The 12,093-nt window shown below is 48.9% G+C and overlaps 1 protein-coding gene across 1 annotated transcript in view; it reads right to left on the bottom strand.

Moving 5' to 3' along the window:
• Nucleotides 1-2,176: 2,176 nt before the first annotated feature.
• LOC149370796 (uncharacterized) overlaps nucleotides 2,177-12,093 on the bottom strand; it is a 588,963-nt gene continuing 579,046 nt past the window's right edge. The window contains exon 2 of the mRNA XM_089563173.1: nucleotides 2,177-4,047. Coding sequence (XP_089419299.1) covers nucleotides 2,581-3,717 — 1,137 coding nt within the window. The 5' untranslated portion in view covers nucleotides 3,718-4,047 and the 3' untranslated portion in view covers nucleotides 2,177-2,580. The remainder of the gene's footprint in view (nucleotides 4,048-12,093) is intronic.

The following is a 12,093-nucleotide window of genomic DNA, read 5'->3' as shown; positions in this document are numbered from 1 at the left end:
GCATTTAATGCGAAGGCAAGACAACCGCTCGTCTTTAAGGGTAGCGAGGTGGATTCCAAGAAAAGGCAAGCGTAGCAGGGGGTGGCAGAAAGATAGTAGGGCGGATGAGGTTAAGAATTTTGCGGGAATACGGTAGCCGCAGCTGGCAAAGGACAGAGTTAATGTAGAGGCACTGGAGAGATTTTTGCCCTGCAGTCAGCGTAGTCAGACTGAGGATGATAATGAGTGTTTAAAAATTGTATTCGAACACTTCTAAGGTTCGACCATCACGAAACTTAGAAGTGTTCGACTACAATTTTTAAACACTCATTATCATCCTCAGCCTGAAATTTCCGGAGCCCTTCACTACGGCGTCTCTCATAGCCTTAGTCGTTTTGGGACGTTAAACCCCATAAACCAAACCAAACTTCTAAGTTTACTTGATTCGTCCTGGCGACGATGCAGCAATGCTGCTAGCAGTAGGAAGAGGTTCCAAAAGCAATTTATTGATGTTGCGAATCGCCTCTCTCTAGAGTCACATGAGAGCTTCCATCTTGGCAACTACGCAAGGGGCGCTCATATATTTCTGCGTAATAGGCAACCTACTCATAGTACGCGCGTAGTCCTTGTATGTATGGTCTAGAAAGGACGGAAAGGGCGTTCTGGAGGCCTGCTCGGAATAAGAGGGAGAAAGGGTGCAAAGAGAGTTTCTTCGGTCCCGCTGCTAACAAAAGACGTCCTCTTTGTTGGGTGGGTATAGCCACTGAATCACAGACGCCCGGTGAAAATGTAGCTGGAAATCGCATGAACCAGCTGATTGCCTGAAATTCCAAAGCTGCAAGGTACCCGACAACTTGAAAGGAGCTTACACATCTGATGTTGATGCGACTTTTATTTGGAATGATCCAGTACACATCACCAAGCAGTAGCGCTTATGCGAATCATACATTTTCGAAACCGAAACAAAAACGTAATGTCTAACATCGGTACCGAATCACCCACGATTATAGTTAAAAAGGTAATCGGCTTGAAATCGAACACTAGAGTGATTATTCGCGTCTTTTGCAAATATACATGGGAAATAAATCATGCGGAAAGCAGAGCGCTTGCAGCAGCGCTACACCTCGTGGCGTGAAGCTGCAGATAGACTAAACACTTATCAGCATATGCTGCGCCAGCCGCGGCGATTAAGTATAAAGCAGAGAATGTGTTTAACTTCTCGCCTTTCTGAATTTCAGTGTAGTTTTAATGCGGCGAAATGTGCTCAAGCATAACCTGATGCTGATTCTCCAACTTCGCGGTGACAGAAAGTGCGAGCACATTATTACTTTACTTACGAATAAAATCTTATAATTGTCCATTTGTGCACCATTTAGCATCAGGTCGGAACAAACCCGACAGTAAAGATCACAGGTTCCCTTCTCTTTCCTCGCACCAGGGGTGCCCCCGCCAGAGACGGTTGGTAACTCGAACACTGAAGCTTATTTCTTCGCACCAGGGGTGTCCCGTCAGAGACGGTCTCAAGATGTGTTGAAACGCAGGGATAAAAAAGGCAATAACTGAAGATTTATATACAAATATACACAGAATATACAAGTTAGATACAACGGCAACAAGACAAACAACAAAAAGGGTGGATCTGGCTAATACTAGGGGAGGCCCCTACTCGGCGTTGCCGAAGATGCGTAGCACCTCACCTTAGCGCAGAACCCCGCTTGCGGCTCCGGGGTCCGGTTTTAAAGACCTAAAGGCCCGGCCCACATTTCGTAGCAACCAATCATGTTACACTCCTCACATGATTGGTTTACCGAGAGCATGGCCAGCCCTCCAGCTTCCGTAGGGCAAAACGCCCTTTCCATAGCACAATGAAAGTGAAAAACAAAGACAAATACACTTTCGCGCCAGCACGTGCGCGAAACGGTACCGCGGGGCCGGGGACACCCGTAGTTCCCGGCGCGTTCGCGAGCGGCCGCGTGCCAGAAAAGGAGACGCTCCGCTTTGAGCACCCCCAGCCGCGTTCCGATGACCCCGCGTACACTAACGATCCCTTACACGCCCTTCCCAAGATTCTACAAAGGGCTCGAATGCCACTTTTAGAATTAAAACAAAGGGATCGGTACGGGTCACAAAACCACCCTGTGGGTGACATGCCGCCGCTACACCAGCACTGGCACCAACAAAACCAAAAACAAAAAAATTCACACGGGCACCAACACAATATTACGCAAAATGCACACTTAAATACACACAGTGGCATGCCTGCCGTGCGCCGTAACACAGCGTCCAAGTTGGTGCGTTGCACCCAGTTCGCCTGCATGCACGCCGTCGTCCTGCTCGCGAATGAGCACACAGACACAGACACTCGCGACTGGAGCGTTCACAGCACTCGCCCAATGCCCACGTGAGCCTCCTTAGTCGCACCGAGCGTCCCTGTGTACATTCGAGCCACCACGTGTTGCCAGTAACACAATTAACGCCTAAACGGTAACTCACTCATTAGGCTGGCGCCACAACGGGGCGTGAACTGAAAAGACGGTGCCCTCCAGGATCAAAAACGTCCTGGTCACCGATAGGTGAAAATCTCCAACCATGCGACGCACTTCAGAGCACTCTCTCTCCGGCGCACCAGTACGACACGTGTGCTGCGTAAAGAGCATAGCCCCTGGCCCGTCCAAATATAGCAGTACAGTCAGTCTTGCTGCACTTGATATGCCGACCTCTAGCACGGAACATACTGTTCCTCGCGTCGACTTTCAGCGTGAAAGCCATGCACCTGCCTCTCTCTACTTTGCCTCTCTTCGAGCCATTTGCCCTGTTCCTGCTCGGGCAAACACTGACGTTGCCGTTGCCTGCTTGATAGGCATTTGCCGGCTTCGTGGCATCGTCTAACTCCGAGGCTCCATGAGCTCCCTCGCAGTCACTTGACCCGAGCTTGCCTTGCGGCAAGTCGCCACTCATTTCCGGGCCCTCAAATGACCTGGCCGGACACACACCGGGTGCGTTCGACAACTGCGCGGTGCTCTGCCCGGTCGGCCCAGCGGGCCCACCTCCGCTCTCTGCCTCGGATGTAGGGCTGTTGTCACCAGGAACGCTGCGGGGCACTTCATGCCCTATGGCCGACACAGTGTGTGTTTGCAGCAACGCCAGATTTTCACCGGTTACTAGCTCCGTGTCGGAGGTCACAATCTTAGTCATAGAGCCTGCAGGAATTAGATCACTCTCCTGCTTGGTTTCGGACAATTTGGTCTCGACTGGCCCTAGACCATCAGAATTGGGCTGCTCTTTTTCTTTGCTAGCCGTCCGCAGTGGCGAAGCTGTGATCCCTTCAGAAATCTCGTTTTCGCTCTCTGCGGCATTTCCCAATAAAGAGGCGTCCGCGCATATCGGCTGATTGCCTACAGCGACCTGACTGCTCTTTCCTCCACCTGTGCTTGAGCAGCATAAGTCTTTGTCTTCCAGCACCGGCGGCCTCACCTCTCGGGACTCGGAGTAGTTGTCCCTCGCTAGTCCACTAGCTTTCCTAGACTCCTTGAGCTCAGCGAGCTCCAGCGCTAGCTGCTGGCGCTTTGCTTCTAATTCCTCCAAGACGCACTTAACATCCTGAGGTTTCTCCTCGCACAGCAGCGCCTTTCCTCCATTCACTTTCGCAAGTTCAGCCTGAAAGTACGCTAAGCGCGCCTTCGCTAATTCCACTTGGTAACTCACATCGAGTGAGGGCCGACTTGGATAACTCTCCATACCGCCTTCCGTACCCCTCAGCTCGAACACAGGGACGTGAACAATGCGACCAAGGAAACTCACGGTTTCGATGCGTCGATCCGCATTGCCAGCTCCTTGGCGTCGGAGTCCACCTCCACTTTCACCGCACGCTGCGATGAGCTGTCGCACGCCGCTGGTCCTGTGCCCGCTGCTGTCGCCTTGCTTCGCGACGCCGGTGACTGTCGAGTTATCGACGCGCTGCTTTTCTGGACCGGACGCAGTCTCGCGTCGCTGGACTACTCCCGTGGTCCTTGCCGCTGTCTCTCCCTGCAGGTCCGTTCTCGAACGCTGCTGTTGCCTGACCGTCGCCTTTCTCTCTGCGTTCAATCTTCTTCCTGCGCCGTCTTCCATTGGCCGCAGGATCCTGTCGACTGCGCCAGTAAAGATCACAGGTTCCCTTCTCTTTCCTCGCACCAGGGGTGCCCGGCCAGAGACGGTTGGTTTAACTCGAAGACTGAAGCTTGATCTTCGCACCAGGGGTGCCCCGTCAGAGACGGTCTCAAGATGTGTTGAAACGCAGGGATAAAAAAAGGCAATAACTGAAGATTTATATACAAATATACACAGAATATACAAGTTAGATACAACGGCAACAACACAAACAACAAAAGGTGGAACTGGCTAATACTAGGGGAGGCCCCTACTCGGCGTAGCCGAAGATGCGTTGCATCTCACCTTAGCGCAGAACCCCGCTTCCGGCTCCGGGGTCCGGTTTTAAAGATCTAAAGGCCCGGCCCACATTTCGTAGCAACCAATCATGTTACACTCCTCACATGATTGGTCTACCGAGAGCATGGCCAGCCCTCCAGCTTCGGTAGGGTAAAACGCCCTTTCCATAGCACAATAAAAGTGAAAAACAAAGACAAATACACTTTCGCGCCAGCACGTGCGCGAAACGGTACCGCGGGGCGGGGGACACCCGTAGTTCCCGGCGCGTTCGCGAGCGGCCGCGTGCCAAGAAAGGAGACGCTCCGCTTTGAGCACCCCCAGCCGCGTTCCGATGACCCCGCGTACACTAACGATCCCTTACACCGACCATTCGGCCATCTTTTCTTTCCCCGTTTTCCTTCTTGTGTTTCATCGCTTATAATCCTGTTTTCTTCATAATTTAATGAGCAGGCCCAGAGGAATAGTGTTGCCACATAGTTCATACACCTTCGCAGCTGGGACCAACTTCTGAAACACTCTATAGAAAAGATGTGAATGCTGATGCTTTTGGTACGTAGGAGTAATTTTTGGGGAAAAATGGCAGCCCTTACATCACACGTCGAGGAAATTGGGGGAAAACGCGAACAGGTTAAGAGGCAATATTTTGTTAGTTGGTTGCAGCTAACGCTTAAAAGAGCAGTTGTATCAATTTGATAATTAGATTGCAAGGCCAGCGGTATGCCTGCTGCAGATGATTATAAAACAGATAAGTTTCGTCTATTGTGAGCAGGGCAAAAAATAGCGAATTGAGCCTCTTTAAACGGTCAAGCGGTTGAGAAAGCTCAATGAACCGCCCAACGAAAAACCTCCGTGCAGGCTCAGTGGTTAGGGCGCTCGATTGTTGACCCAAAAGACGCGGGTTCGATCCCAGCTGCGGTGATCGAATTTCGATGGCGGCGAAATTCTGCAGACCCGTGTACTGAGTGATGTGACGTTAACGAACCCCAGGTGGTCGAAATTTCCGGAGCTCTTCACTACAGCGTCCCTCATAGTCTGAGTCACTTTGGGACGTTAAACCCCATAAACCATAAACCAACAATTTAGGAAAAGTGCGCTCGACCAAGCAACCTCTCTTCCAGGATTTTTGAATTCATTCCTCACAAATGGTTATTTTTATTATAATGCGTAAACTTCTGGAGTGCTTGCGATTACCTTCACTCAGGATTTTTTTTTTTACTAGCAAGGTACACTACAGGCAAACTGCGACATCGTCGTGTGCTTTAATACCTAAAGCATGGCTTGCTCAAAATGTTTCCTCTAGCTCCATCGCTCTATAGGATTTTCGGTGCCTACTAGAGAACATAACGCACTGTCTAGCAATAAAAATTAATAAATTGCTAAATTGCTTTTTAAGGAAAGAATATGGCGCGCTATCTGTTTTGGATATCTCAGAGGACACCTGAACGGCGCGGCACACGGGACGAGAGTCTTTTGCGTTCCGCCTCCATCGAAATGCGGCCGCCGCGGTCGCGTTCGAACCCGGGTATTCTGTCCGGCTCAGTAGTCTAGCGCCCTAATCACTGAGCAACTGCGGCTGGTGTCCTGCTTACTGCTTTGCGATTTCGTTGCGAAAGCAACACTACGCTAGTCGCCGAGCCATTTCGCGGAGCTCTGGAAAGGCCAAGCTGCGCATGCACGAGGAGCGGGTGACGTCACACGGCGCACAGCTGGCGTGCAGGGGCCGCCGCTGGAGCTGCCGCCGCCGCCGCGCGTTCTCCATCGCCTCGCCGACAGACTCCCTATCTCTCTCTCTCTCTGCCTCTGATGCGCAGTAGCGATTGCGCATCGTCATCTGTGTGGTTTGTGGAGTATATAAATTTGGCAGTGGCTTAGCTCTGCTATGCCAGGATATTCGTAGCATGAAGTGAGGGCGAGGTGTCCACATCTCGGTGGACACCTAAACCAGAGGGAAGGCGAGGAACACCTATGGCCATCGGCGTTGGCCATCGGCGTTCATTGTGCTCATTGGCCTTGGCGTTGGCAACGTTTTACACTCCGATCACTTATAGGAAAGGAAAGGAAGGCGAGCGCGCGCCGTGAGGCACGTCAGTTGTGCGTAGTTACGTAACTTGCTCCTCGCGTATACGCAGTATAGTCGTGCAAGAGCACGCGAAACAGCGACTGGGCAATGTACCTCACGCAACAATAAATCGCTACGCGCAGATGTTGCTTTCGCAATCCTTCAGGTTTAACGAGAGCTAAACCACAGCCAATTTTTTGGCGCTTTTCCAGAATGCTTATATTGCAATTATTAAATAAACTTTATGGCACATGAATAGAGACAGATGATTACAACAATTGTATCATGCCAAAGTATCCAACACCATCCAAGTTCCCCTGCTAAGTACGACTGCACCGATTTCCGCCCAAAGCCGCTGGGACGAACTGCAAACAAGATCGCGTAGTGAGATATCGCAGGACTAATAAACCGAGATTCTGAAATTTATCCACTACCATTTGCTGTCACGCATTGCGGATCCGAGACAATGGTTAAATCTGGAAAAATTGAGGCGAGAGCGTTTAATGGCTCATGCTCGCGGTACCCGTCCATGCTCGCGGTGTCCGTCCGCGTGCTGGAACCGCGCCAACTGTGGCCGCTCCGCCGTGCAGCGGCGCTACCTCCTCCCCTCTTCAGTAACCGGCGCGCCGGTGGGGGGCGCGGCTAACGGTTGAAGGGTGTCCACCGAGACATGTGAGACATTTACTCTGTCATTTCCTTCCCTCAAATGCAATTTTCATTTGCTCCATTACGGCACCCCTTTCTCTTCCTTCTTTCACTCCAACTTTCTCCCTTTCTTTACGGCGTGCTTTGGGTATCCACCGAGATGACAGAATTATTGCCACAGTTCTTTTCCTGAAAAATGCATTGCGTTCAAAAGTGTTTCCAACGGGCAAGGCATCGCGCTGTACGGGCGATGGCGTTCCGTTCCGTGGACTCCCTGGCAGCGCTTAAACACGTCGCGTTACACTCGTAAATGCGAGCCTTAAGCGTCATTATTAGTAATTAGTCATTAATTTGTAATAGCCATTACATAGTAATTAATCATTCATCAGGTGTGACGTCATCCAGTGGTAACTTCAGTGCCACAGGGGTAGTCAAAGTGGTGCGGAAAACGCTTTCGCCCCTACGCTCTTTCGGAAGTGGAAGTGCGACATGAATATTTTTTTTCATTCAAAACAACACAGCGCATTTTTTTCTGTGACATGAATTACTACTTTTTCTTCGAAAAGAGGCAGGAAATTATTTTTGGAAAGGTCAGAAACATGTTGCAAGCCGTTAAATTAGTCTTGCTGATATTATTAAACAAGAATTATTGCTTTGCTTATTAGGCTTTAACGTCCCAAAGCTACTCAGGCTATGAGGGACGCCGTAGTGAAGGGCTCTGGAAATTTCAACCACCTGGGCTTCTTTAACGTGCACTGGCATCGCACAGTGCAAGGGCATCAAGAATTTCGCCTCCATCGAAACTCGGCTGCCGTGGCAGGCATCGAACCCGTGTCTTTCCTGTCAGCAGCACAGCGCCGTAACCACTGATCCACCGTGGCGGGGCCCAGAACTATTGGTGTAATGTCGCACATTTAATAAAGAGTGAAAACGCAGTGCGTTAAGCACTGTTGCTCTCTTCCAATATGCTGCGGTAAGACACAAATATTTTGGTTTGGATTCAATCTAAGAAAATATCTAACGTCTCTTCTTAATCTCGCCACCTTCAGCGCTTCTTATGCTATCAAAAGACTGCTATCATACAGAGGACAGCGGTGGCCCAAGTTCGCTTAACTCGAAGTTTTTTATCACAGCCGACGAGTTCTGGCGACCGCGTCAGCTCAGCTGCGACGCAGTCATGGCAGCCAGATTTGTATTCGCAAAGGCGGTCTGTGAAGGAAGATCTTACTAATCCAGACCTCCTTTTAAGGTCCGTTGATACTTACTCTAGGGTGCCGTAACTCCACACAAAAACGCTGAAGACACCTTCTTTGCAGGAACAGTTAATCCAGCGCAAAACGCTTTACGACAGCAAGTCTGTAGTTTGCGTTTACAAGGCGGTGTGGAATCGAAAACATTGAAACTTCGGCTCAGGAAATATGAAATCAATGGTGTTCATACACTGGATTACCAATGTTGCAGATCATACGTTTTTTTTTCTTTCATCTAGCTCACCTAATGCATCCACATATGCGCCAGCGTTACTGGCGGCCCCATCGGCTCACACAACGAAGACAGAATGACCTGGAAGGGAAATATTACTTTTTTTAGAAAAAGCGATCCACATTATATCTCCGGCTTGAATGTGGTTGAAGATAGATATTACTGATGATATCTATGTAGATAGATGAGACTACTGGAGCACAATTTTAAAGCATAACAAGTAAATGAAAAAATATTAGCTCCCGTTCGCGGAGAGAGAGTTAAGAGAAAATAGCTCGCATGGATGCATGTATCATCACTACAGGGCCGAAGCCAGTCCGGTATTCGCTTCAGAGGCCCTGCCCCGAGACGTTAACATATAATTAGAGCAATTGGTGTGTGCAGTCAAATGGCGACAAGAACTCTTATAGAAACCAGGAAGAACTTTTCGTATACTTTCATCACCAGCACTTAACATCGGCGTCACCACCTTATACGTTACAAAGCACCGAACCACTGCTACTTCGTTTGTGTAGTTTGCGAATAGGCTATATGGTCTATATCAGAGCACTAGCATGGAGGGAGGGAGCTTCTGCAGTTAATAACAAAGGCCTATTTTTGCTTGCCAATTTCATTAACATTCCATTGTACTCACCGAGGCAAGTTTATGAAACTACTGTTTTGCGAAACATGCTTAATGTGTAATGGGCTAATTGTCGGACGTCGAGAAGCACACAAACTAGACGAAACTTCAAACTCTGCGAAACGTAATCACTCTTGCCCGTCGCTGCTTCCAGAAGACATTGTAGCGTGACCTTTTCTGCCAAGCTGCATTTTCTTCATTCTTCTTCGTTTGACGCGAACTTGTGTTAACGCCTTTCTTATTATACAAGCAGGACATCAGTGCAGTAATGACGCGTAAAAATTTTTGCAAAATGAAAAATAGCGGCGTTGCCGCATTATACCGCTCACTTTTCTATCCTCTTTGGTTCGCGACAGCCGGAACCACTGATGGGGAACTAATGCAGCTGCCAGCTTAGAAGCTTCGCTGTTTTTTTTCTTTTTCCTTATATATTGGTGTGTTGTTCGCGATACTGGCGTTAGGAGTACATTGTTTCAGCAGCACTTTACCAAAATAGCCTAGAGCTACAAAAAGGGCCCTTTCAGATATTGCATGGTACGTAATGGTTCAAGAGTTATCGTTGTAGGCAGAATTAATGGACTAGATAAATGACATGGCATGGTAGAATGCCTCATAGGGAGTCACCTCTCCTACGCCGTGTAGAGAAAATGTCTCAAAATATGCTGCAGCTAGCTTTGCTCAAGGAATACTGGAAGAGAACCAGGTGGCGGAGTAGTTTCTAAGTTTCCTCGCAATTAGGTCTAGACCGCATTAGGTTCCCACCCGAGTTTCTAAGTGGAAACTCAGTGGGAACGCCTTCTGCGCGATAGCGCAAGAACATGGTTCTGCTGAAAACCCGGCGTCGGCCTTCGTCCTGCTTAAGGCGAAAAAAAAAGACCCAGAAAGTTCCAAATGAAAGAAGAAATTAAAAAGCATTGGTCTTCGAACCGCATCTCACTGCGTACTAGGCGGACAAGCAACGCATGTCAAAGGGGTACCTGCGTGCAAGAAGGGCACCTAGTGAACGCATTGTGGAGTGTATGACTTAGCAACATGTGTTTGGGATGTGTACTGTGTATTATGTGTATGATGCGTAAACGTCAAGAAAAATTCTCCGCGTCCTGTTGAAGACATGCGTCGTCGTTCGAGTGTGCAGTGATTCGAGAAGTAGGCGTGATAATGAATGCTTCTCCGTCGCGACGATCGAGGCATTGTTCCATCGTTGGCGTGTTTTGCACTGTGGCAATGTTGAGCCAGGAATCCGCGGGTTTGTTGGCCACGTCAATCGGATATTGCTTCAAATGCTTGTTAAATTGAATGATTCGCCGATGAATGCAGTTTCGCAACCATTGCACGAAATTTTGTAGACGGCTCCGGAATATCTTAAGCGTTCGACTGAGTCTTTCACTCTAACGAGTTTTGTTTTGTCTTGATTGATGACATGTGGAAGATATGGCCATTGAAATCCTTGAAAACCTTGGCTAGGGCCCCGCTGACGCCTGGGGCATAGGGGATACATTCTGTGACCGTTTCTTCGCAATTACTCTCCGAGAAGCGGCGCTCTGTGGTCGTAAGCATCTGTTGCGGGTACCCGCTCTTGTCAAGATCCCTCCTTACGATCAGAAGCTCGGCGCTGAATTTGCTCGGGCTTGAGCGCAAGTTGACCGCGCTGGCGAAAAGTCCAGACGCAACAATGCGTTTACATTGGGTGGTGAAAGAAGCCTGAGATACCGACCAGTATGGGTGTGCTATCGATGCACGACTTTGCAGTCCGGTTGCTTGTCCTTTGAACAAGGATGTCCAGGAATGGAATGGTGTCATTTTGCTATTCTTCTATGGTGAATTGTATGGTCAGCTGGAGGCAGTTTAGGTGGTCAAGGGAACGGCTTGAATCTTCCCGGCGGATGTGGCAAGAAAGTCATATACATACCAATGGAACAGCTTTAGGTGCGGATCAAAAGAGCTTATTGGCGTATGCTGCTGCCCGGGCTCTTTCGATGAGGGACATTTAACTTCCGCCTTAAGGGTACGAGGCGATAAAGTTAACAGGTTACTGTCCACATGTCGACGTCGACGGCAGGTTAATGTGGACGCCGACGGCAGGTTAATGTCAACGTTGACAGCAGCTACGACGAGCCGAATTTTCTGCGTTTATAAGATCCGGGGAGAGCCCGGAGCTAAACAGCCCCGGCAAGAAGATTCAATACGTCCCAAAGCTCGTGCTTGGCTTGGCATCTATTTGGTTGTGAGGACGACAACTGAGCACTCGTGTGTAGAGAACAGGGGGGTTAAAGGCAACACGGGGCCATTTATGAAATTTTGTTTCAGAGCACCCTTTTCAATAATCGGGAGCCATGTTATCTGCATATTTCACTAGCATTATTTCCAGCATGTGCTCATCAATTGAACTCCGGGGTACCGAAAAGGCCTCTTTGAGCCAGTGAAAGACATTGCTGATGAGCATTGCTTAACGTTAAAGGGGTCGAAAAGTCGCAGAATTCTCTACGCGACCTCTTTCAACTCCGAAAGCCAATCCAACAAAGCGACCCAAATTGGTGTATTTGATAGATAGATGGACAGATAGATAAATAGATAGATAGAACTTTTATTCATGTCAATTGCCAGACAACATAAATCAGGCCTACCAAAGTCGCAAAGGGCTTGAGTGGCAGCGCCTGGCAGACAGCGAACATTGGCAAAACAAAGGAAAATAGAAACGTTGCAATGAACTTTGCAAAAAAAGAAAAAGGTCACCAAACAGAGTGAAACAAATATATAACTATTACAGCATCTAGAGAGATTACAGTAATTTGAAATTAATACAGTAAATAGATGAAATAACTACGGGGCAGGAAGCAACGCGGAGACATACCGCAAAGTTTTTTTCAGGGTGTATTTA

This window comes from Amblyomma mixtum, chromosome 1, assembly GCF_055824585.1.
Source record: "Amblyomma mixtum isolate Tamu chromosome 1, ASM5582458v1, whole genome shotgun sequence".
NCBI classification, from domain to species: domain Eukaryota; kingdom Metazoa; phylum Arthropoda; class Arachnida; order Ixodida; family Ixodidae; genus Amblyomma; species Amblyomma mixtum.
This window is presented reverse-complemented; position numbering and strand designations above follow the sequence as displayed.